Here is a 27,151-nt window from a genome sequence, read left to right on the forward strand (position 1 = left end):
AGGCTAGCTGCATCTGACAGCAATGTGTCTCAGCTCCTGAAAGCCTGAGCTGGGTGGGGGGTGGGGGAGAGGAGAACATTTCATCATCCATCCATCCATCTCTTCCACAGACGTTTACTGAGTTCTGATTCAGGGCCAGGTTCTGTGCATGGTGCTAGGGAGACGAAAACGAGGAAGACAAAGGGAAGCACAAGGGGTGGCAGTTACGAGGATGCAGGTTGGCTCCATCTTGCAGGGCTCCATCTCGCCTGAGCTATGACTCCTGGTATTGATCTAACCTTTCACCCAGCCTTCTCATCTGTCAAATGGGACTAACAGTAGTGGTGACTTCAGATGTTAATTAGGGTTATAGTGGGTTGAAGTGTGATTCCCCTACCACAGAGATATGTCCACCTGGAATCTGTGAATATGAACTTATTCCGAAAGACTCTTTGCAAATGTGATTAAGGATCATGAGATGAGATCATCATGGATTAGGGCGGTTCCTAAATCCAATAACTGGTATCTTTAGAGAAGAAGAGAAGGGGAAAAGGAAGATAGAGAAGGTGATGGTTTCAAGCCAAAGGGAGAAATTGGAGTGATGAATCCTTATGCCAAGGGTGCTAGTCAGTTTTAATTACTGTGACTAAAACACCTGACAAGAACAACTTAGAGCAGAAGAAGTTTATTTTGGCTCATGGTTCCAGAAGTTCAGTTTATGGTCAGCTGGCTCCATTGCTCTGAGTCCAAGAAGAGGAAGAACATCCTGGCAGAAAAGCCATAGCAGAGTGTAGGTGCTCAGTTCATGCATGACCAGGAAGCAGAAAGAGGGAGAAAGGGAAGCGACTGACATTTTCAGGAGATAATGAGCTTGATACTTGGAGGCACCTCGTGGCCCCTGTGATGGAGCGCTGTTCCCTACGCCACCGTGGGCATGAGATTGGGGGACCTTCTCACTAACACTTTCTCTCTCATTTCCTATCTCTTCTGCACTTGAGGTTGATAGAGGAGAGCGGGTGGTGAGAAAGAACATTGCCGCTCCTTTTATTTTCGGCCTGTAAGTGGGCCTTATCATATAGCTCCTCTGACATAATGTGACAGCCGGGGTTGAAGTCCTTCCAAAGGCAGCAAGAAATTACCAGCTTGAGCTCAGCCAATACAGAGCAGAATCTTCTTCTTACCTTTGTGGGATCTTTTCACCCAGGAGGCTCTCTCAGTGAGCACGTCCTTACTCCAGCTGGAGATAGCTTTGCAGCAGTTACAAACTGCTTTACATTGCAAATAACAGGAAAACCCAAAAAGCAGAGGCTTAAGCAAATACCTTTCCCTCTCCCATCCCCAGCTCAGGACAAGAAGTTCAGGGCTGGTGAATCCAGGCTCCCAGATCTCACCCACAATGCACTTAGAGACCTGTCCTCCTTCAATTTGCTGATCCACCTAATGGTATGTGTGAAAGCCTCTCAATTCCCCGTTCTTCTTGATCTGTAGTTGCAAGATGGCTGTTCAATATTCCAGAAGAAATTCCGGGGGGGGGGGGGAGATGGGTGGTGGAGGGGAGAAGAAAGAAACATGAAGGAAGAGCTGGAATCTAAACTGGAAAGAAAAAAAAAATCTCAGAGAATTTCAATAGACTTCCACTTGCATTTCATTGGCCAGAACTGTGACTCATGGTACTCCTAGTTGGAAGGGCAGTTAAGAAATGTGTTTTGAAAAACTGGGTACATTACCATTCCAATTAAAATTAGGCTTCCACTGGGTTCATAAGAAAAATGGAAACGATCAATATTGGGCAGGGCGACCAACAACCTCACAAATACATTCTTTGTTAATCTGAAATCTGATGCGTGTAGACCCCTTGCTTAAAATCCCTCATTGAGTTTACAATACTTAGAGGCTTCTTCACGCCTTTATACTGAAACTATTTGGCTTAGCATTCAAGACCCTCATGAACTCCCTGATGAACCTTCTTTGGTATTCCTTAATCAGGTCACCCAATGCCACCTGCCACACCTAAGATACCAGATTGACATGTTTCATCTCTAATGTCCCTTTCTCTGTCTGAAATGTCCCCTTCCCCTCCCTTTTTCTTGTTGGCAGAGGCTCCACACCAGTCACTAAGACCTTGTTCAGTGGACCTGCTTCTCCACTGCATGTGTCGCCAATCCCTGAGGCAGCCAGTCCCCTCCCTCCTCCATATTTCTAAATCACTTTATGGTTTTGTAAATCACTCCTGTAAACTCCAAGTGGAGTCCACATTGACAATTTATCTTTGGTGCTTGCCATCAGTTTGGGCATGATAGCTCAAGGTCAGGTCCTGGGCCAGATCAAACTGGGTAAGACATCTTCCCCTCTGATTAAGCAGACTCTTTTAAAGACTCTACATTATTTTAAGGACAGCTGAATCTCCAAGTCTGGCTTCTCAGATATGAATAACTTGACTGTGCTGAAATACGTATAAATTAAAAAAATAGCAACAAAAGCAAGATGCAAGGTTGGATACTGTAATATTTTCACAAATAAAGAAATGAAGGTACAAAGGGCTTTAAATAACTTGCCTGAGATCACACACTAAGTGGGTCAGTGGGGGAAATCTGAGTCTAAGTGGTCTGACTTTAGACTCCTCAGTCATGACCATGTTGCACATTCTCCTTTCCTTTCGTAAGTCCAAGATCATGATTAAGTTATTCCATCCGTGGCGGGTGTTGTACAAATTGATAATGCCTTTTTGAAATTTAATTGCACCTCTGAGGATTCATTTTAGTGAAATGATCTACAGTCAGGGTAGGTGAGAAATACACAGGCAAGATTGGACTGAATGATTATTTATAATATTGCAAAAAATTTAAGAACCTGAATGCTCAATAACATTCTGGAGTTATAAATTATACTTATGTATTTCTATCCAATGTGTTATGGAGCTCTGTGTAGTTTTTTAGTTGTGAAGACTCTATAGCAACTTGGAAAATATTTGTAATAAGAAGTGAAAAAGAGCATGTTATGAAATTGTTGACCATGATTACAGGCATTGTAAAAGGTATCCAGGAATGAAAGGGGTAGAAAACATCCCTGGATTAGAATGTGGGAGATAGTAGAGGGACTTTGATGTTTCCTCTAAAACTGTCACATTAATAATTTTAAACACACCTTAAAAAAAATAAATTCTTAAGGTCAATGCTTGGCCGACCCTTAAAACTCCATCATTTGGTTCATCTGTGCAGAGGAAAAGAGAGGTATTATGCTAAGCTTATTCCTCTGAGAGCTGTGACATAATAGTGTGACATCATAGTGAATAAGGAGAGCCACAAGGGAAGAACTTATCCTACAGGAATTTTGGCTGAGCTTAGAACTAAAGACGGTGTGTGAGTGGCCGATTTCATACATGCCTCCCTGAATCCACTGTTCCCCTAGGTGGACAGAAAACCCACACTCACCATCAACAGCTTGCTTCCCCCAGGGTTGTCACTGTCAACACAGAATTGCAGTCAAAGTGTCACAAGAAGGACCAAAGCATCCAGCAAGACCCAGCGCCTTGTGGTGGTCCCTTCTCTCCGTCTCCATCCTCATCCTATTTGTCAAGACGCACACACGTACATCTGCCCTGCTTGTTGTTATACAGGAGCCAGCACCAAAGACTTGCTAAAAGGTATTGACAAAGTGCATAAGACCAGCATCTTGTGGTTTCCCAAGTTCCTTGCGTAGCATCTGGATGGCCATCTTAAGTGACAGCTGCCATTTTAAGGAAAAAGTTTCCCTTTTCTGCCCAAGAGCCTTTCTGAGAAAGGCTCACCACTCCCTCTTACCAATACCACCCTTAACCACCTGCATTAGGACCCACCCAGCTGTGATTCCTGAAGTTCCCCCATAAAAGTCTCAGAACCAAAGCCTGTTTTGCCTCTCTCTCCTATAGAGAGATGGCCTTTATTTGTCAGCTCTGACCAACTCTGGTGAGGTGTGCTGCTTCCTAGTTGAGGCATTTGAGTGATGGGTAGAACACCCCCAAGATCTCAGCAACTGACTCACCTTCTCTCCTTTATGGAAACAGGAGAGACTTCGGCTAGCATTCCTAGAACAGGCTCTCTCTTGAGCATTTAATAATAAGTTGTAATAATTGATTGATCCTTTTTTTTTTTTTTCTTGCCTTGCCTGGTAGACAAGCTCAGCCACATCTGTGGCTTACGTGGGCCTCACGGAATGCATTTTTTCCATTTGCACCCATCATCTTTGCCACTGAATCATTTTTCCCCTCTGGGCCCTGACTTATCAAATTTTGGGGGTCACCTTTATAGTCTTGTCTTTTAGCTCTCCCCCAGTGAAAGAGACACAAAGAATGAGGAAGGGTGAGAACCAAGTTTTTAGAATGAACTCTGAACAAATTGCCAGCCATTCTTAGGACACTGGTGGAGGCAGAGTGTTGGGTGGCTCTGAGTGCAACAGCGGACACTGTTGATTTTTAATGTGCTCTTCTAGGTTTCACAACTGTGGATATGCTTTACATCACAGTAGCTCAAAAAAAAAGTGAATGGTAATAATTTGGTGCAGGATGCATAGTCAGATAGTGACTGAAGCTTTCCTGTTAAGGGTGGCAACACTGTGATGACATGAATCCTCCAAGTGGCTGTGACTTGCAGTTACTTGAAAATGACTATGCTTATAAATTCGCCTCAGCACTGGCTGTTCCTTGGAAGCTTCATACATCACTCTGATTCACAATTTTGATGGAAAACATTCCATAATATTCTCCCATTCTGTGAGGATACCTGATGTGGAAATGCTAGCATTTTAGAATTCTAGCCCACACCTGACTTTAATTTTACCTCTGCTGTTCACACTTGTGTAGATTCAGCAGGTTGAAACACCTCTCGTGCACAAGCTTTGAAAGGCAATGCTGTATCATTTCTACACTTGCTATCTGAAGGAAGGAATTCATATCCACAAATGATTTACAACAGATGACATAAACACATGTGAAAAAATTTCTTTATTAATTTCTCACATTTCATTACAAAATGTATGTTGCAAACAACTTGAATAACCTACTTGTGGTTTTTTTTTTTGTTTGTTTTTTGTTTTTGTTTTTAAACCCTTGGCTTCAAGGACTCAGAATCTCCCTCATCTTTTACCAAGTATCGGGAAACACTGATTATTGTAGTCAATAGGTTATCATTCTGCTATTTATTTTCTTCTCTCAAGCTCTGAAAAAAAATGTCCTCTGTATAAATTAAACAACAACAAAAAAATGTTGTAAATTCTATGTCATTACAGTCAACAGAATTATAATAATGCATCCAAAATGTGCGGCCACAAAATATCAGGTATATGTTTGAAAAAGAAAAAAAAATGACATTCTAGCCTTGTTAAAAGGATAATGGTCCCATATTTTTATTAATAGGTTAGCAAAACAAAATCCAATGGATTACAATATTTACATGTTATTTGAAAAATAAAGTAGTGATAAAAGCATGTCACAATTATTTTCTTTTTTTCCTTTTTCTTCCTTTTTTTTTTTTGTTTTTTTGTTTTTGTTTTTTTTTTTTTTGGTAATCATTACAAACACCCAATCCAGGTATGGAACTGTTTAATACATTTGAAATGAGGCCAATTAAAAACAAATATAGACACAAAATGAATCTTTGTCTAGAGAGTCCACACTTTCCCCATTTTCTGGTTTCCACATGATGGCCCCCATCCCTAAAAAAAAAAAAATTAAATTAAAGTCCTACAAATAAAAATTTTTTAACAGCAAGAAAATAAAAGAAGAACATGCTTTTCAAGTAAGCACTTATTCCACAAATGCAACATCTTTCCATGGATTTCATTTGAAGCTGTGTGGGACACTGTCGTCTCAGCAATCCCCCTTCCCTTTCTTCCCTCCCCCCTCCCCCAACCCTTCCAAGTTAAAAAAAAAATCAAAAACAAAAACAAAAACATGAAAACCAAGACTCACGCACACACGTGTGTACACACACACACACACACACGCTCACTCGCACGCATCCATGCACAACCAAGCTAACACACACACATGGGCTTCTACAAACCTAGGCTTCAAGAAAAATTCTTCTCTACTTTTTGGAACGAAACCCTTTGTTCACAATCAGAACATATTATAAATGTAGACTTAGATTTAGTCTAAGCTGCTCCCTCCAGAAGACGCTAATATGGGGAAACAGCAGCTGGCAGCTAGATTAAAAAAAAAAAAAAAAAAGTAGTTCTCCAGGCTCCTTGTAGGATATATGTCATTTCTTGTCCACTCTCGGCAAAGGGATGGGATTCCAGCACATCCCCTCGTCCCCCCCCTCAAATAAATGAGAACCCCCCAAGACACAAAAACACAGATTTTTAAAAAATCACACACAAAAGCCAGCCCATCCTAACAGAAATTATTGGTGTGAGACGGATAATGTGTTAATTTGACAAGCAACAGAAGGGTGAAGAGGACCTCTTCTCTGGCCCACGAGCTGCATAGCTGTGCCGAAAGTTTGGTTCTTTAGTTAAATAAAAAAACAAAACAAAACAAAACAAAAAAAAACCAAAAAACGAACAACAACAAAAAAAGTTAACTTCTTTGTTATTTTCATGTTTAAAATAAAAACATTCCTATTCACAAAAAAACTAAATCTCCCTTGCCCCCCAATTAAAACAACAATAACAACACACACACAAAAAGAAACAATTTATATGAAAAAAACTGAATTGTGCTGTGTTTGTAACACTCAACTTGATAGGAAATAAACGTGGCAAACGAAACGGCTCGAGCACTTTAAAATCAGCTCACATGGATCTACCAAATGCTAAATTATAGTCGAACACTAATAAACAGCTTACCTGGAATAAAGGATGACAATTCACAAACAGTTATCTAATAATTAAAGTCTGTTTCTTTTTTTTTGTTTTGTTTTTTACTAAAATAATTAAAAAAATCACAGTATTTTAAGAAATAAAACCCACGTGGGGATTTTAAGCACAATTTGTGTTCCTTTCTTTAAAACTCTTTTTTTTTTTTCTCCATTCACCATCTTGCCCAGCAGTTCTCTCTACATTTAACCACAAGGACGACAGGTAGTACTGACAAATGCAGAGAATTCCCTTGGTTAAGTTTGAGGTACTAGGAAACAGGTGACTGTTTTATGCAAAGCAGTTTTTTTTTGTTTTCTGTTTTTGTTTTTTGTTGTTTTATTATTATTATTATTATTATTATTTTCCCAAAGCGGCTGCAGTTAGGTCTTGAAAAAGCTTAAGGTATTAAAACTAGAAAAACGCACCGAAAGTTGTGCGTCAAAAAGTTGTTCCCTATGAGAAGTCTTGTACTGTCTCCGGAGCTTGTTTGCACACACTGTCCAAGACCGCCATGGAGCGCACCGTGCCCACGAAGGTGCTTCCATATCCGCCATGAATAAAACTTCCATGGTGAAGATCCCGAAGAAAAAGATGGAGTGATGGAAAAGGAGCCACATATTCCAACCATTTAAATAACTTTAATTTACATACTCACTCACACAGGTACCAGTGCTTTGAAAATAGATTGTTCAGTCCTAAAAAGCAGCTTTGTTCTGTCTTCTCGTTTGTCTGTCCCCCCCTTCTCAAGCCCACGCCGGCCCTCCCACTTTTTCATCACGGTTCAAGTAAGGTTTGATTAAGAATTTCACCAAACTCTTATTCGTTTTTGGCCTCTGCATTCTCTAGGAGAGATTTGTCGGCAGCTACTACACAGATGGCTACTGTTTCACTCTTTAGGGAAAAGTCTATTCCAACTGGCTCGTCGTCATCTTCCTTTTCCTCTATGGAGGGCATCTTGACACTGTCCTCCACTATCTCCTTCGGGAGGATGTCTTCTCTGCTCACTTGCTTGGTGTCATTCAATGCCCTGGGGCAGGGGGTGGGGGAAACACACATGGAAGAGACAGATGAGTATATAGGCTTTTCCTAATTAAATATAAAAAAACCCCTCATGTCTCTATTTCCACCATCCTAAAAAGCCTTTGGGGTTTCCTTTGAATAGGGCTATCAATATATAACTACATTGCCAAAGAAGGGCCTTGCTATCTGTAATACTGAGGTCAACTACTTTTTTTAAGATCTGAACTTACATTAATATCCACTATTGTACTGTGTTTCAATTACACCATGTTTTGTTTCCAGATGAACATAATCATTTTAGGTTATCTCTTCTACAAAGCCAGAAGTGGTAAAACAGCAAGAACTGTCGCATGCTCACATCTATCAGGTGAACCCAGAAACTTTGAGATTGACTATATTTATTAAGACAAAAAGGTACTAAAAGATTTACTGAACAGGACCCAGTAACAAACAGCTGAAATAACTAAAAAATAAAAACCTGAAGTTGGAACCCGCATACATCTTGGGAAGCTAGATAAATTCTCTGTTAAGTTGCCAAACTCAATGTTTTGGGGCTTTTTTTTTTTTTTTTCCCCTCAGGAAAGGACCAAATCTCAGCTTCTCTGTTTGGTGAATTAGAGGTACCTTGGAGAGGGGACAACTTTAAGATTATGGATCTTAGAAATATCTCACAGGTGTGCTCTCAATGACCTGGGAGGAAGGCAGAAGCTGGCTTTGACCTTGAGGCAGGGCAAAGGCAAGTTCAAGGCACTCAGGGAATGGCCAGTCACAGAGGCAGGAACAAAAGCCAGATGTCTACATCCCCGATTCACACTGAAGGGATGATGGCTGGAGCAAACACCATACTTGTGCCTGTGGGCTGGCATGGGGTGTGTCATTCATAATGATGGTTCTCCCTCCCCTGACTTGTGTCTGGATAGCCACTTAAAAAACCAACAGAGAAGGAGAAACCTGGTCCCTTCCTCACAACTGCCTCTCCTAGAAAGTTGACAAGGAGGGATCAACATTGTGTTGGGAGATCATGGGAGGGAGAAAGGGAGGGAGGGAGGAAGAAAGGGAAGGAGGAAGGGAAGGAGGGAGGGAGGGAAGGAGGAAGGGAAGGAGGGAGGGAGGGAAGGAGGAAGGGAAGGAGGGAGGGAGGGAAGGAGGGAGGGAGGGAGGGAGGGAAGGAGGGAAGGAGGAAGGGAAGGAGGGAAGGAGGGAGGGAGGGAGGGAGGGAGGGAGGGAGGGAGGGAGGGAGGGAAGGAGGGAGGGAATGCATGAGCCCGGCCTCCCTCCTACCCTGTCTCCACTTACATGCCGTGTCTCAGCACATGTCTCTCCCACTCGGAGCCCTGTGAAAATGCCCGTCCACAGAATTCACATGGAAAACGCTTCTCAGTGTTAATTGGAGTCCCACAGCCACCAAATCTCATCAGCTCTGCAAAGAGAAAGCATTCGTGTTACCAGTGTCTTATGGGAGGTGGGGGACATCAAGGTGGGTCTCCGTTCCCTGGGAACTCCTCCCCCTGGCCTGGAAGGCCATTCAGTGAAAGCACTCCCCAGGCTCCTCACCCTGTCTTCGGGTTTCCCAGGGGGGCATTTCTTGGGCCCCAAGCCTCCCCATCTTTTCTCACACCCACCCCAGCAGCTTCTATTACAAATAGTCCAGGGATTTCTTGCCAGAAGTGTCCTCTCTGCCCATTCCAAAGGCACCTGAGCATTTTCTTCTCTTTAGCTTCACCCTCCTATGTAGGCTCCGCATCAGGCCCCACAGTGTGGCACCTATTCACTTTCCACCTGACACAGGTTTATCTTTGCTTACTAAAATGAATAGAGACGACCCAAAGTACTCCACTCGGTCACGGCTGTAGACCCCAGGGCTTTCCCTTGTTCCCCGTGAGGCCAAAGCCTCATGCCTTATGGGCACCTATCATGGAGAGATCATGAACACCTCACAGGGTGGCTGGGAGTCCTGAATGAGATCGGCGAGGAAAGAACCTGGTATGACCACGAATCCAGACAACCTGGGGCTAGAATGGGAAGAAAGCATGTCCCCAGCCAGGCTTTCCAGGGTCCTGGGCATCTGACTGCCATCTATCCTCAGTGACATTCATGAATGGGGTGCTCTACAGACCTTTTTTGGAAAGGTCTGGACAGGTCTGTCGTAAACACCAGATACTAGTTGTTCTGTTTCTTTCACGGTGCTGCGCACATGTTAGGGTCTGATAAACGTAACTAGCTGGGTGTTTTCAGGCCACACATCCTGGCACACTCAAAGACGACAGCTTATATGGCTTTCAGGCTCTCGTAAGTTCCAAGCCTGTACTTGTGTTTCACTGTAGCATACAAGGCCACATCTTCACAGGGGACTAATAAACAGCAGGATGAGATGGTTCTGAGCCACACGGCAAAGTGAGAGCTGTGTGTGGGGAAATACTGATCCTCTCTCCGTACCTGACCACACACACACACACACACACACACAGAGATGTCACAGGAAGCCGTCTCCTGGTAGAAATAACCCATCTCACAAAATCCTCAGGACGATGTTAACAGGATAGGAGCTCTGAGATGCCTTAATCTCCAGCACAAAGAGCTGTGTGAACGGGGCCGGTTTTCACAAAAGATGAAACATTTTTCTCACAAATTAAGAAGATCACCACACAAGCCATTAAAAATAATTGCACAGACTATCTTCCTTGATTCTTTTCATTGGAAATGAGACAGCACCATCTGCTCTGCGCATTAATTCCTTAGCAGGGATTATCTTGGGCAAGAAATCAGCAGAATGCCTTCCTGACTCCTCCCCGGCTGCATAATGAGAGGGGGCGGGGCGGGAGGATCTGCCTCGGGGTTCATTTTGATTTCTTCATGTCCTGTCTTCCCTCTTTCAAATTCCCTCCCTGCACCCTGGGCAGGCCCACCGGTTCAGTCCTCTCTCCAGCTCTCAGTGTTTGGAAAGGAGGTTGGGAATGGGTAGGGAGGAGGCAGTGAACTCCCTAAATTGAGGGTATCTGATGGAAAATGCTCTCGGTGCATTTGCTCCTTCACCCTCAGGAAACATGAAGCCACTCATCTGTTCTCTCCAAAGGCAAATGCTAAGTTTCATCCTCAAAGGAGGAGGCCCCTCACTACCTGTCACACTTCAAATAGCTCTCCCTCAGCCTGAGAGCTACACTAACACCACCTCCCGCCCTCTGCTCCAGCAACCCAGAACGTCTGGCAAAGACACCCCGAGGCTATTGTCTGACGGGCAAGAATCTGCAGTGAAGGTGGGAAATTGATTCTAGGTCTATTCAAAGGTGACAGGACAAAGAAGGCTGTTCTTGCAGGCTGGGTGAGAGGCAAGGGAAGGATTAGGCTTGTCATTCCTATTGACTTGGCTGGAAGTCACTTAGGAAAGTCTGCCCACCTCTGGAGGAATACTTGTTTCTCTACCCCAGGACTTTTCCCCGCCAGTGGTTAAGGTTTGTGAATGTGGACACCACACTTTTCAAGGTATGTCAATCTGTTGTCTGATGCTACGGAGTCGAATGAAAAAGGGGCAACCAAGCTGGACAAGCAGGGACAATGAGCCTGTTGTCCCACAGGCATCCCAACTGTCATTTCTTCTAATTTCCATTTATTTATTTATGAGCCACAGGGAAAGGAAGGGCTAGAAGGGGTTTTGTCTCTGTAATGCTTATCACCTCTAAAAACTGTGCATGTGCACAGTTTTTGGACACCAGGAGAAGTCCTAATATCCAATGAGGAATAATTTATTTCCTCAAGAGGAGTGGCAGGGCCCCACAGCATCATGAAGTACAAGAAGCCTTTATACCCTCTGTCAGTAGCATCCTCTCCCAGAGTGTTCTCCTTAGAGTACACAGATGTGAAGGATTCATTATGAAGAACAGATGGGTGAAAGGTTTAAAAAAAGAAGAGGAGAAGAAAGGCCATGCTTCTCAGGTCGCCACCATTTCCCTTGAGAGGATGGGTGAACCCAGCCTCTCCTAATAGAAGTGGTAAACCTCCCAAGAACCACCGGCCTAGATGGTGAGGATTGTTTTCTTTGTTCGTGTACTTTCCAGGTTGACCAGAGGCTTGGGGCTTTTCACAATCTGGCACACCTGGGCTGTCAGTCCCTGACACCTGTCTTAGACGGAGGTTCAAAGGCTAAACTGAACCCCCTACTTTGCAAAACCATGGTCCTCTGGTTACCTGGAGGGTGGGTGGGAGCAGGGGAGGAACAGGAAAGGGGAGAAGGAAATAGGCTTCCTCAAGCTTGCAGACTGACCAAGCTAGAAAAACAGAGGCACTCTGCACAAGTAGACCTTGGACAAGGCCCTGTGGGCCACAAATTCACAGATGTCAGGGCCACAGTCCCTTCAATAGAGAACACTTTACTGCCCAAGGGATTGGGCAAGTGGTAGATATTATAAAAAGTCTTGCCTTTGGGGCTAAAGACCCAATTCAACTATGTAATGTGTGTGTGTGTGTGTGTGTGTATGTGTGTGTGTGTGTGTGTGTGTGTGACAGAGAGAGAGAAAGAGAGACACTTTGGACAAGCTCTTAAATTTTTGAGAACTTCATTGTCCTGTTTGTAATAATATGCAATGTTATTATTTATTAGGTGATTACTATGTTCTAGGTACTGAGCTAATAAGCTAAGGTCTTGGGTGTTATCCCATTTATTTTTTTTTTTCCGTTGCTAAGACTTGAACCCAGGACTTTGTGCATCCCACACACGTACTCTACCACGGAGCTACACCCAGCCCTTATTTAATCTTTACAACGACCTACAGAGCCACAAAAGACCCCAGATAGCCAAATCAGGGTTGAACAAACAGAGTATGACAGAGGCATCACACTCCCAGTTTTCCAAATCTACTGCAAAACTAAGATGATCAAAATGGCATGGTACTGGCATAAAAACAGACACATAGCCCAGTGTAACAGCATAGAGTCTAGATGTTTATAGCCTGATTTTCAAGAAAATAGAATGGGAAAAGAACAGTCCCTTTGTAAATGGAACAACTAGATATCCACCTGCAGAAGAATGAAACTAGAACTTTATCTCACGGGAGATTAGAAAATAATTCAAAATGGATAAGATGTAAACACAAGACCTGAAGCTATAGAACTTCCAGAAGAAAGTGTAGGGGAAGCAGTTCAAGGCACTGGACTGGGCAAGGATTTTTTTGGATATGACCTCCAAAGTACAGGCAAAAGCAAAAAAGATAAATGGGATTATATCAAACTAAAAGCTTCTGCCCAGCCAAAGAAACAAGAGTGAAAAGACAACCTCTATGGAAATGTTCAACATCACTAATCACCAGGGAAATGCAAACTGAAAACACAACGAGACATCACCCCACACCTGGGTATCAAAAAGAGGAAAGATAACAAATGCTGGAGAGGACGTAGAAAAAAAAAGGAACAGTCCCAGTGGGATTGCTGGGTCTGTAGCCAAAGAAAATGAGACAAGAATGTGCAAGAGGTGTTCCAACGTTCACGGCAGCATGTTCACAAAAGCCAAGATACAGACCAACCTACGTGTCCATCGGTGGGTGAATAAAGACAATGTGATGCATATACCCACGTCAGTTTAACAAGGAAGGAAATCTTGTCATTTGAGACAACATGAGATGAACCTAGAGGATATTACATAAGGGAAAAAAGCCAGGCACAAAGACAAACATTGAATCAACTCGCTTCTACGTGGAATCTAAAAAGGTCAAACTCATAGGAGAAGAATGGTGGTTACCAAGGGGGAAGGGACGGGGAACCAGGAAGATGTTGGTCCCAACATACACAATTTCAGTGAGGAAAAATAAGTTTGAGAAAGCTAATGAGCAACATGATGACTACAATGAAACACAACATATTGTATACTTGAAAATTGCTAAGAATGGACTTTAAATGTTATCATCACAAAAATTTAATAACTTAAATGTGTAAGTTATTAGCTTGGTTTAGCCATTCCACAATATATATGTAGTTCAAAACAGCATGCTGTATGCCATAAATGTCTATAATTTTTATTTCACAATCGAAAAATAAAAATTTAAATGAATAGTTAAAATACAATATCAAAGGCTAACACCTACAGTTTTAAAGTTAAAAAGTGTAAAGGTTGAATACAATCCCCTACACTGAACTTGGCATGTAATGATGCTCAGTCACGGCAACCAATACTATTCTTCTCACTCCTGGGATGAGATCTCTAATAATTATTTCTTATACTTATGTTATCCATATGCTTTTGATTATAATAACTAAAGTAACACATTCCAACCCATATTCTTACATGTGTAGTCTGGGGATTTCTACAACAGTCTATGATGAACAGCAGAGAAAAACAACACTCTAGACCACAAATTGTATCTACAACTAAATATACTTTGGAAACCTTTTTATTTTGGAATAATTAGAGCTTGGCAGGAAGTTGGAAACAGAGGTTCAGTGTCCAATGGTATCTTCCCCAGTTCATTCTGTAAATGCCTGACAGAATGAAAGATGTGGTCTCTCTCCCTCTTACAAAAGTGGAAACAGCTCCAAGGGGGTTAAGAGATGGGCCCAGCAGAGGGATGCAAAAAGAGGGCCCAGGTATTTTTTTTTTTTTTTTTTTTTTTTTTTTGCAGAATGAAATGATGAATTCCAAGTTCACTGGGTTTCTTGATAGCCTGACAGTGTCATTCATCATGCTGCCTGCCTGTCCTCATTCTGAAGATCCTCAGACACTACTTTTCCTTGGTAAAAACAAACCACAGACCACCGACCCCCCCGCATGTACGATTCGGGAGCCCGGGTCTGTTTTCCTTGGAGTTTCTAGAGCTGGTAATGGTTTACAGAGACACGGCCCCTGCTCTTGGAGGCAGTCTGTTCTGCTGCTTAACTAAGAGGGATCATTCCTTCTGTTACTCTCTCGGCAACCTCCTGCCTCCCTTCTGTCCTCACCATGGACGCGCCGGGTGCCATCTGGGACTGAGCGCGCAGGGCGAGACTCACCTGGGTCTTCAGCCTTGCTGTTCATCTCCTCTCCCTTGTCCTCATCGTCACTGCTGGAGCTCTCCATTTTCTCCTTCATCTGTTCCAGCTGATCCAAGTTCACCCGTCCAACCAGCTCAAAGTTACGGCTTACCTGAAAAAGGTCCAAACAGACGAGGGAACAATGAACCGCACAGACCGCACGGGTTCTCCCTGGTGGAGACCTCGCCCACATCATTCTCCTGTGACAGTGCTTTTAAAACCAGGACCCAACAACCCAGATGCCCCAAAGGTCCTTTGCTTCCACCTTGCACTGTTTTCACTGCGACTGTCAACACCAGACTTTACTTACCACACTTGTTTTCTTAAGAAACATGAGTACAGAGAGCAGAAGGCGAGATGCACCATCCAGTACAGAGTAGAGAGTAAGCGGCATTCAATAAGTAAACATTTTGAGTTGAATTCCAAGGTGTGACTTTCATTAACTACCTAAGGTTCAAACACTTCAGAGGTAAAGAAGCAGGGCAAACATCTAGCATTGAGAACCAGACCCTTCTTTGCCATGGTCCCATCAACTGGGGGTTGTAGGCTGGTCCAGCTTTGGCCAGAAGACAAATGACTGAACTCTGAACTCTTGAATTAGATGGAAGACAATTTTATGATTACTGGTTTAGCTGTTATACTTGAAGCTGACCCAGAGCCTATTTATCAAGGCTGGGATTATCTGAGAAAAATGTAGACAACTAATTTCTTTTTAAATATATATTTTTAGTTGTAGGTGGACACAATACCTTTATTTTATTTATTTATATGTGGTGCTGAGGATAAAATCCAGGGCCTCGCACATGATAGGAAGTGCTCTACTTCTGAGCCACAAGCCCAGCCCAACAACTAACTTATTAAAAGTCCTTTCAAAGAGTTAACTATGGTTCCTATTCATATAATATGTGGTTGGAATAATATGGGAATCTAAGCCATCTTCAAAATATCATTCAAGGGAAACAGAAATCCATATAAGAAAAGTCTTGAATGATTATTTTTTTGTTTTGGGTTCTTAGATCAATGGTGGTACAACCTCTCCAGTGGTATGTGTGGGACTGTTAGGAATGAAAAGGTGGCACAGGACTCATGCCAATGCCCAGCCTCAGCTCCAGTCAATAACCAGTCATAGCTACTTCTCTGTGTAAGCGCCCCTTATTGGAGGCCAGGGGAGGGGGCATGACAAAGATCAACAAGACTTGGATCTGGCCTCCAGAGGCTCACAGTTCAGTTCAAGAGGGAAGGCAGACATCATTAATTAGATCACAAGGCAGATTTTCTCGGTTGCCACAGTAGAGACAGAGTGTAATGAGGGCACAGGAGAGGAAAAGAGAGAATTTACAAGACAATTCCAAAATATTCTCTGGGACCAGATTGGAACAAAGATTTGCTGAGCACCATCAATTCCATATGCCTGGCAGATGGGAACATCATCACTGACTGTGACAAATGAGGGAGAGAGAGAGAGAGAGAGAGAGACAGAGAGAGAGGGAGGGAATTGAGACCAACAGACAGGGGACACAGGTACATCAAAAAGGAGCAAGAAAACTCAGAGACAAAGCTTCTTTAAAACAGGAGAAACAATACACAGATCTACTATAAGAATGGAATTCATGAAATCAGTCGACTTTGAAAACAAGTCAAAAAGACCAGATGTCTTTATCAATCCATTAAAACACATAGAGAAGACAACTTCTTGTTTTCCTCTTTCATATATGTATATATGTGTATGTATGTGTGTGTGTGTGTGTGTATATTATTTTTTTTTAATAATAGGCTAAGTTGAGAAGGAGGAAGAAGACGTCAAGCTTAGAACCTTTACTTTCTTCTAAGTTCACAGAAACAGTCTCTGAGGTCTTTTTCATCTTGCTAACTAAAGATTTATCCACTATGTCTCACCCATATGAACCTCTATGAATTTTTATTTTTCTCATATAAAAGCAAAAAGAATTGGCATAAGGGACATGACTTATGAAGTAAGACAGACGTGAGTTCAAGCTCAGGGTTAGCCATTAACTACATTTTCAAAGTTAGCACTGTACCTGAAACACAACAGTCCCCCCCCCCCAAATGTAATTTCTTTCCCCTTTCTGGGAAAATGGGTCTTTTCCAATTTTGGCATTTGGAAATGCTTATAATAACCATTGTAAATGCATATTAATGAAGTCATGTTTGGCCACAAAGTCTACATTTTCACCAAATAGCATTTATGACAAATATTTCAATAAAAGTTTCCTAGCTTGTTAGTTTTTCAAGTAAAGTAGTCAAGGTTCCAATTCACCAAATTTTGAACTATGTTTGAAGAAAACTATTTTTAAGTGACTAGTAAGTACTTAGAAGACAGCCTTTTTTAGACCACTTTCTCACTTCCCATCTTTAGTAACCAGGGACACTGTAAATCTGTACCTGGAGAGGAGGGGTGGGGAGTTGCCAGACAACAAAAAGGATGAAAAAAGAAAGTCAAGAAACAACCTTTATCCATCTTCTTTAATTCAGCTGTTTGCATTCATTCATTCATTCATTCATGCATCCATCCATCAAGGACTCCCCAAGGGCTGAGCAGGCCCTGGTCCTTACTGGAGCTCCCATTTCTCATGGAGCTCACAGTGACAGAAGGAGATCTGTCACCAAACCAAATGTTATTTTTCCCCCTCCTTCTGTTTTTTTTTTTTTTTTTTTAAAGAACTGTATTTGTCCATTTTCCCATAGCCATCATCCCCTTTACTAGAAAACTGTTAACATTTTGGATTCTGCACAATTTTAAAATAGTACATGACATTTCCATGGGAGGATGCTCATCCTGGGATAACCCAGGATTTACTTGTCCTGAAGATTTCTACAATTTTTGTGAGGCAAATTTAAAAAATTTAAAAGTAAAATATAAAATTTTTGCTATGTAATTAGAAGATTTTAAAAAATCAAAACCCTTTATAGTGTTATTACTATATTTGAAATCCCTAAGCCAGCCATCCAAATATTCATCTGAACACAAAAGGAAGACTCCCTTCTTGCTCTGCACTCGGAGCCCATCATGATTTTTACCTGGGTTTTTGCAACCCCAGCACCCCCCGGCTGGTTTATCAGCTTCCATTCTTGCCTCTTCTTGTAGCCGTTCTCTAGTGAGGTCAAAGCCATCTTGAAAAAAAAAATGTTTAAATCCCTTTATAAATGTCTCTGCTTGTCCTGAGGATAAAAATTCACATTTTTTCTTGACTTTGGGCTTCTGCACCTGCCATTACTTCGGTCTTTAACTCTCAATCACGCCCTTCCTGTGTTGGCTCCATCTTCCAGCCTAGCCTCCCCAACCTGGCTCCTAGGTAAATGTCCTTGCTCTATGATTCCACAGTACCGACACATTCCTTTGAGAACATACCACACTAGGTAATTGTTGATGTCCCGCCTCTCCTCCTCAGAGCTCCACGCTCTGAGGACAGATTTTTCTGCATTTTACACAGAAGGCCTGCAAAGTGTCTAGATCACAGTGAATGTTGTTCTCTCCTTCTAGCGACTGGGTATCTTCACTTTATCTTTTTCTTTCATTTTAAGGCTCACATAGAAAATTTGGAAAATAGAAAAGAACCAACTTAAAGCCTGATGACCTATATATAAAAACTATAACCATATATATATATATAAAAGATTAATGTAGTTATATATATATATATATATATATATAAAACTACATTAACCTTTTCCTAACAGATATAGATTATTTTCATTTCTATATCATATTAAAACATGCCAGTGTGCCACTTGCTTTATTGCACCTCAAATGGCCTACACATTGTTCTCTGAATAAACATAACTTTAATCACTGAATCACATATCATGTGGATATGCTATAGTTTACTTCACTATTCCCCTATGAATTTACATTGAGTTATTTCTGGCTTTTCACTATAAAAATTGAGTAATAAATCTTACTGTATGTAAGTAAGCCTTGCTTTCATGGTAAATTTCAATTTTATAAGTGAAATTTCCAGATGTGAAACTAAAGGGTCAAAACCAAATGGTATAGACTTTATTAAAGTTCCAATATTTCCCAGTTGGCCTCTGAATTGATTGCACTACTTCCCAGACCTGGTGATCGGTAGGTAACTGACTAACTTCCTGATGGTACAGAGCACGTATTGAGGGCGATTCACTTTTTTCTCTGGAGATGAAAAGCAATTTTTTACCATGTTTTCCCCAAAGGTCCACAATAAAGAGAGAACAAACTTGGGTGGATCCTTTGCAGCCTTCCGCAGGTGAAAGCAGCCATATATGTTCTTTCTTCGTGCAGCACTGGGGATTGAACCCAGGGCCTTGTGCATGCCAGGCAAGCACTCTATCACTGAGTTACAGGCCCAGCCTGCCGTATATGGTCAGTGTTCAGATATGCAATCATTCCTTACATCCAGTGAAAGTCACCTGTGAATGCCACTAACCCAAAGTCCACTGTGAAGGCCACTAACCTAGTGTCTGGAAGTCAGTTGTTCAGGAAGACTGAGATGAAGTGCCCTTGACCAGCAAATGCTGACCCTGATTACTGAAATAAGACTGTATGAAACCCCCTCCGTGCTCAGCTAATGTTCAACCTTCACGGCTTTGTTTTTCTACTTGTCGTTTTTTAACCATTTAGAAAAACGTTTTAGATCTGTTCTTGGCATATATTTCCATACGTTCTCGGCTTAGTCTAAGAACTTTATGATTTACAAATATTAAAGTTGAACATGCATTTTTATACTGTTCTAGGGTGGCAAGTCCAGCCTTATAGGAGAGATGGATGTGATCATGCTTGTTCTTAACAGAATGGAATCGCACACCCTGTCTTCACATGACATTGCAGGCAACAGGTAGCAGAGCCTCTGAGGAAATAAGGCCACTTATTTCCAGAGTCTAGACCTCCTCCTGTTACGGAACAATCTATACATTAAAAAGGAGACACCCAGTCAGAATGCTCATATTGCCTAATACTGCATTCATTTAATACTGTTAAAAAGGAAAGCCAAAATGAACTTTTTATTTCTAGAAAAAGTGACACCAAAGAACATGGAAAACACTGACCTGCCTATTGTATCAGTAGTGCCCATTAGTCACAGACTGAGAATGTGCAGTGCTCTGAAGAATTTGAATGACTTACAACACAGGCCAACAAACTTTTTCTGAAAAGAGCCAGATAAGTAAATATTTTAAGCTTTCTGGACCATATAGTCTCTTCAAAACTACTCAATTGCTGTTGTAGTTCAAAAGCTGCCATAAGCAATACATAAATGGATGAGTGAGGCTGTATTCCAATAAACTTCTATTTGTAGAAACCAAATTTTGAATTTCATATAACTGCACTTGTCAGAAAAGTATTTCTTTCACTTGTTTTTAAAAGACATTTTAAAATGTCAATATCATTCTTAGATAATAGGCCATTAAAAACAAAACAAAACAAAACAAAAAAAACGGGTTATTTGAGCCTATGGTCCATGGTTTGCAAAACACTTAACAGTATCAGGTGGTATACCCAGATCTTCTTTGCCTGCCTTTGAAAACCAGAATGGGGATGCAGTAAAGAATTCAGAGGAAGAGAAGTTCACCCAAGTAATCATCTGTATGACTTCTTACAGGAAGACAGTCGAGGGTACAGGTAAGAACAATTTTCAGTTTTCATATATGAGCATTTCAGTTGGAGTTTTAAGAAAGGACATGAATGTCAGGATGCCCTTCGTTTTGGTGGCTGAATGTTCCATTGCATATATAAGCCACATTCTATTTACTCATCTAGTAACCAGTGGATACTTAGGTTGTTTCCATGTCTTGGCTATTATAAGTGATACTGCAGTGAACATGGAAATGCAGAATCTCTTCAAGACACTCATTTTGTTTCCTTTACATACCCAGAAATGGGACTGCTGAATCATATAACAGCTCTATTTTTACTTTTTTCAGGAACATGCATACCTTTTTCCATAATGACTGTAATAATTTACATTCTCAACAACAGAACACAAGGGTCCCCCGCCTTCTCCACATACATCAAACATCACATTGTGCACCTTAAACATATACAATTTTATGTGTCAAATATGCCTTAATAAAGGGGGATATTCAGCCAAACAAATCCCCTGGGCAGCATTAAAGTTCTTTGGAAGATTAGCCGTGAAACCATATTTGCTCTGTACTATGCTGCCCTCTTATTTTATAGTCACCTTTATCATGCACTAAGCACATAGGGTGGTGAGTCTTTGTTTAAACTTGTCTTGCCTACTTGTTTATAAACTCTTTCAGGGTAGCAAATATTTCTTATTTAGCTCTACAATAGCTCAGTGCAGAGTAAGGTCAGTCATGTAGTTGACCTATGAATTTGTTTCAATATTAACAAAATATCTGATATGTGCTAACAATGTATCACTTAGCCATTAAGACCACTAAGATACATGTTAACTTCCATATTTGTAGAAAAAGAAAACAGTACACAAAACAAGTACATGATTAAAGCCAGGATTCATACTCATATCTTCAGATGACACAGCTCAAGCTTTTCCTATTACAATGCAAATCAACTGTAGAAATGCAAATTTACTCACAAAATATGTAAAAACAACCATGTTCATACTGGCTAAACACAGGAAAAAAAGAAGAAAAGAATATTGACAATAATATTCTGTTGCAAAATCTGATGGGAGAGAGCAGTAGTATCCTTTGAAAAGTTTTCTTCAAAGTAAAAACCTGCCTAAGAACAGTGAGAATAAAAGGATCATGAAGTACCCAGAAGGAAAAGGAACACAGAAGTTAAGAAGCGTATCTACTTTCTTGAGTCAGAATTAGAAAACACCTTTCTTGGCCAAAGTCTAGAAACAGTCAACTCCTTTGGAGAATCTTGGTAAGCCTCCAGACACAGACTGTCAAGAAACCATGTGAAAGGTGTCATTAAGTGTCTCAGAGTTTCGTTTCTGGTCAGTTGAGCAGTTGTCATTCTCCTGGACCCGAAATGAACAAGGACAAAGGTTCTGATGGTGCTGTCACATTTTGCTTATTTAAACAAGCAGGATACTTAAAATTTCATATCTTCATAGTGAATCCATTTATTAGATTTTTAAACAAACCGAGCCTCATTGCATGTTAGATACTATGTTAGATTTTGGAAGGAAAGAGAGGAAGGTGCCTTAAAGAAGGAAAAAGAAATGTCTTGTGAAATCTTAGAAGACAATTTCAAAGCTTACAAGTAAAGAACATCTTCTAATGTCTGCTTGAGAAATATGTCTAAAGTTCTGACACACACATCCCTTCCTGCTTATTTAATTCTGGTTTCTTTGGCTTCAAAAATACATTAACCAAAAAAAAAAAAAAAAAAAAAAAAAAAAAAGGGATCATTGAGAAAACAACAGGCAAAGCTAACATGAGGGAAAGAAACAGCAAAATGACATCAACTTCTAGAGGAACCTTGTCACTTAGAGAAATGTTTTGAGCTGATAAAGCTCAAGCTGATAGTACTTAGTTCAGAAATTAAATGCAAAAAAAAAAAAAAAAAAAAAAAAAAAAGAAGAAGAAGAAGAAGAAAAGAAAAGAAGTGGCCAAAGATGTGTTTTATGATTTAGAGTGGGGAAGGTTCTTTTATCATTTTACTTATTCTCATCTTCTGGAAACCAATGTTCTGTGTGTTTTTTTTTTTTTAAACACTGTGAATTTCACTAGTCCAGAAAGATGAGCAATTTCATATGTTGATTCCTTCTAGATTTAATGTTCTGCTGCTTCCCCCAAAACTAGAAAAAAAATAAAAGATATGAGTTTCTTAGAGTTCAGCTGCCTGAGGTTCCATTTATATAAAAAATTAAAAACATTTCAAAGTAAATTCAATTAGTAAATGTGTATTGCCTGAATAGACTATCCTTCTAAATTTAATATACCAAACATGACAATTTTATGAGCAAACCAAGTTAGAGATAATATATTTTTATGTTCCTTAAACTAGCAAAGAGACTTTAGAACTATAAAGAACACTAAACAAGGTATCGAATATACTAAAATTTTCTTTAAAAGAAAGAAAAAAAAAAGTATGTGTTTTCTAAATGTGAGAAGTGCAAGGTTTGTTCCCCACCCCCCCAAGACTTCAAGGTTTCTAGAAATGTTATGTCTTCATCTTTCATCAGAGCTTCTAATAAGTGGCATTATTGATAGCTATTTCATTGTATGTGTATGCATGCATGTCTATGGTGGGGGTGTGTGGAAGAATGAAGAGGGAAGAAGGAAGGAGACACTGAAAAAGAAAAGAAAATATAAAATAGCCTTCTAGAGGAACAGCGAGACCAGAAAAAGACAGGGGGGTCAAAGGATGATAAAATAAAACCACCTGCAGTGTTTACTTTGGATCCCAAGAGATTATAAGTGAGTCCCCGTTCAATGGCACAAAGATAAAGGTCCAGGAGAACAAGATTCCGTGTGTTACCTACAAAACGAGGGTTCTGATGTCTCCCCTTCTCTGCAACATGCTGGTTTCTGAGGATATATAGGGCAGCCTCTATCAAGGGCACTTGACATTTTGGTTCCTAAATGGATAGATATGACTTCAAGGACCCGTCCTGCTATTACCAGGATTCCATGCAGCCTACAAATACACAGTCTGACATCTTTAGAGATGCTCCTGAGGTTTACAACTTTTGCAAGCAGAACTCAGGTTCCAGCTTTGAATATCCAGCTCTGTTTAATGAAGTACTTTGAAAAAGACATCCTACAGTGTCTTATAGTTTCTTCTATAAATACTCTCCACTATTCAAAAATCACCTAATGCTATTCATATTAGAGTGTAATGCACCTAAGTCTCACAGTCAGCCTTAGCTTAGAACCAACTGCTATGTTTTTTCCACATTTTATTTTTGGCAGTCCATACATTAATCTGGATCTTGAGCATCCCACTGATCTATCGTCCCAATGATCAACTTTGTAAGAAAAGACTGCAGGATGTTAACATGTGTTAAGGACCCATTATGTGCTTGGGTTTGGGATACTGAGATATAATTTAGTTGCTTTAAAATTTATCTATTTTTAGCAAACAAGTCAGTGATTTTTATTAAATTCATACATTTGTGCAAGCCTCATCCTCCCATCAGTTTAAGAACATTTTATCATTCTGAGAAGTACCCTCCACCCCACTGTGATCTCCAGTCCCAGGCTATTGCTGTCATTTTGCTTTTTCTGGAGATTTCACATGAACACAATCATACCACAGGTAGTCTTTGGTGTCTGGCTTTTATCCACTTAATAGATTTGTCATATTGCTAACATGCTAGTAGCGCAGTCTTTTTTTTTTTTTTTTTTAATTGATGATTAGTATTCCACTGGTGGGATTGCTGGGTCAGAGAGTAAAGAATATTTGACTTTTAAACAAATGGGCCAAATTGCTCCAAAATCCTTGCCAACACTTTGGAATTACTGTGGTTCCTAACCTAGAAGGTAGATGGTAAAATCTTACTTTTGGTTTAATTTACATTTTTCTAGTGATCAATCATATTGAACATCTTTTCATATGCTTATTTGGTAAACTGTTGACTCAAATCTTTTGCTCATCCTTAATTGAGTGCCTTATCTTCTTATTGAGTTGTAAGAGTTCTTTGTATATTTCAGTTAAAATCCTTTGTTATACAATTACTTGACTAATATTTGCTTTGCTGCCTGCCTTTCCATTTTCTTAATGGTATCTTTGGAAGAGTAAACATTTAATTTTGATGTCACCCAATGTATTAATATTTTTTCATTTAATGTTCATAGCTTTTTGTATTGTACCTAAGAATTCTTTTGCCTAATTCAAGATCACACAGTTTTTCACTATTTTTCTGTAAGTTTTATAGTTTTAGTTCATATATTTATGATCCATTTTTTGATTAAATTTTTGTGTAAATAGTAGTATAAGAATCCTGGGTGACAATTTGCATGTGTAAATCTAATTATTTTGGCACCATTTTTGAAGAAAAAAATTGCTTTCCTACTACCTTGATACCTTTGATGAAAATCAATTTGCCACATGTATGACATATATGGACTTTCTCTTCTGCTCTACTGAGCTATGCATCTACTCTTATGCCAATACCCCACTCTCTTGATTATTATAGCTTTACAATAAGTTTGAAAGTAAGAAGGATGAGTCCTCCAACTTCACTCCTTTTCCACAGTTTAGACTATCCTAATCATCTGAATTTCCATATGAATCTTAGGCTCACCTTGCCAATTTCTATCAACATAAAATCTTTCTGTTGTTTTGCTTAAGAGTTTTCTGGATCTGTAGACCAGTCTGAGAAGAATCACCAATATTGAATTTTCTAATCTATGAACATGGTATGCATTGCAATAATTTAGTTCTTTTATTTCTTTCAGTATCACTTTGCATTTTCAGAGTGTAGTTCTTAGGTTAAATTTATTCTTAAGTATATTGTTCTTTTTGATATTATTTGTACATGGAATTGATCTTTCTAAAATTTCATTTTCAGGTTGTACTGCTATTACTAGTAAATAGAAATATATAATTGATTTCTATATATTAAACTTATATCCTGCAACCTTGTCCAACTCACTAATGTCCTAGTAGCTTTATGGAGATATTTCAGGATTTTCTAAGTATAAAGATCACACTGTCTGAGAATAAAATCATTTCTATTTCTTCCCAACTCTCCTGAATTCAATTCCTTGTTTTTGCCTATTATTCTTGATTTTTCTATTTGAACTATCAGCAAACTTCTCTTTAGTATATTGTCAGTCCTATAACCCCTTTCATGAACACGGAAGTCAGATTTTTTTATATCTTTTGCCTCATGAATGATCATTTTTAACTAATGCACAGTGCCACTATCTATCAGCTGAAAATCCAGTTTCAAAAGTGTGGACAATTACTTAAAGATCTTTAACTGCATTTTATCCTCATCATTTGGGGGGGGGGGGGAAGAATAGTCAACAAACAAATCTCATAAACTTAAAGACAATTGAGCCAAAGGTGAAAATCATTAGGCATGCTGCAAATGGCAATTCTTTAGCCTTAGGTGCTCATTGGATTTAAAAAGTTTGTCAACCAGTGAGAAAGAGAAAAAACTAAAAACATAATACAACAGTGAAAGCATGATATCAAAGACTCCCTAAAATTCAAGGTATAATTATGATTTTATAATATCGTCCTTGAGAACACAACTGCTTTTCTGGTATCTAATTATTGTTATATTCTAGTACAATTCAATTCCAAATATTCTGTGGAACATTAAGTCTCAAGGTGAGGGAAAACAAGGACTTCATTTATCTTACACAATTTCTGAGAGTGGCATAACAATTTGCATTAACCAATCAGAAAAAAGACCTCCAACTTAAGTACCTTCCCAAAGCATGTACAATAAAAAGTGGAGACAAGATTAAAACCCAAGTCTTCTAGCTCCAAAAGCTCTACATTGGGTCCCTACTTTCCCGAGCAACCCATTTCCCTGACCTATATCCTGAAGCCTTAGACTTCTACCCACTGTTTAGCAAGCCTCTGGTTTCATGCCTGGCATGGTTTCTAACATTCTCTGGATTTCCCCCACTGATTTACAAGTTACTGTGCAACCACCGGGGAAGAATTTATCTCCCTGATTTGCTCTGCTCCACATTATGAACTTGAAACCTTGAACCCTGTAGTAAAAAAGGTGTCGCATAAACAAGACATATGGGAATTAATACAGGAAGCTTGGTTTAAAGCAAATGAATGATTTTTCTTTAAGTTTGGGTTAGAAATTTCCAGGAAGGTGGAATAAGAAATGATACTGTAACTCAGGCTTTTCCTCCCTGCATTCACTTTTGGGGTAGTGCTGGGGTGTGAATATATTCCAAAGCAGAAGTTTCCATAAAACCATTAAATTGTGGACAGGAGACAAAGCTTAGACTCCCCTTTCTCAATATCCCATAGAAAAATTATATCCCTTGGAGAAAGATGATTGATTAAAATCTCTATAATTTAGGTTTGTAGGGCCAGAGAAGAGAAGCTGTATTTTCACTGATGAGGATACAGAGTGTCTTAAGTGAACACTTAATAGATGTTCTGGAGCAGGCTGATTAGAAAGGACTGATGGCCTGCTTTTATTAAGCAAACACCAACTAGCTCCTCCTGTGCTTGGGGCAAATACACAAACCCAGAAATAATCACCTCAGTTCATGATACACCAAATACACTTTGTGCAGAGGAAAGGAGCCACCCTGCATGACTTTGATTCTCTGAGCAGCAAACCTTGGGGAAGAGAATTTTTTTCTACAAACCCTCTTATTTTATGTCCTGTGCTAATCTTTTTCAAATCAATTCCCCTCCCTAAATAAAACATACAGTTTACAGCCTCTACGAGTTTGGCTA

At 40.1% G+C, this 27,151-nt stretch overlaps 1 protein-coding gene across 12 annotated transcripts in view; it reads right to left on the reverse strand.

The window, feature by feature from the left end:
- Positions 1–4,982: 4,982 nt before the first annotated feature.
- The window catches only part of ZNF462 (zinc finger protein 462), a 142,594-nt gene continuing 120,425 nt past the window's right edge, over positions 4,983–27,151 (reverse strand). For 11 of the 12 annotated variants that reach the window (XM_081282030.1, XM_081282033.1, XM_081282027.1 and 8 more), the window contains 3 exons: positions 14,809–14,941; positions 9,133–9,256; positions 6,860–7,843 (listed from right to left, as the gene is read on the reverse strand). In XM_081282030.1, coding sequence (XP_081138156.1) covers positions 7,633–7,843; positions 9,133–9,256; positions 14,809–14,941 — 468 coding nt within the window. In that variant the 3' untranslated portion in view covers positions 6,860–7,632. Of the gene's footprint in view, positions 5,668–6,859; positions 7,844–9,132; positions 9,257–14,808; positions 14,942–27,151 lie in introns of those variants that run through there. The other variant, XR_014020629.1, reaches the window with a different exon arrangement.

Source organism: Spermophilus citellus (genome assembly GCF_964194105.1).
Source record: "Spermophilus citellus genome assembly, chromosome: 2".
Lineage (NCBI taxonomy): Eukaryota > Metazoa > Chordata > Mammalia > Rodentia > Sciuridae > Spermophilus > Spermophilus citellus.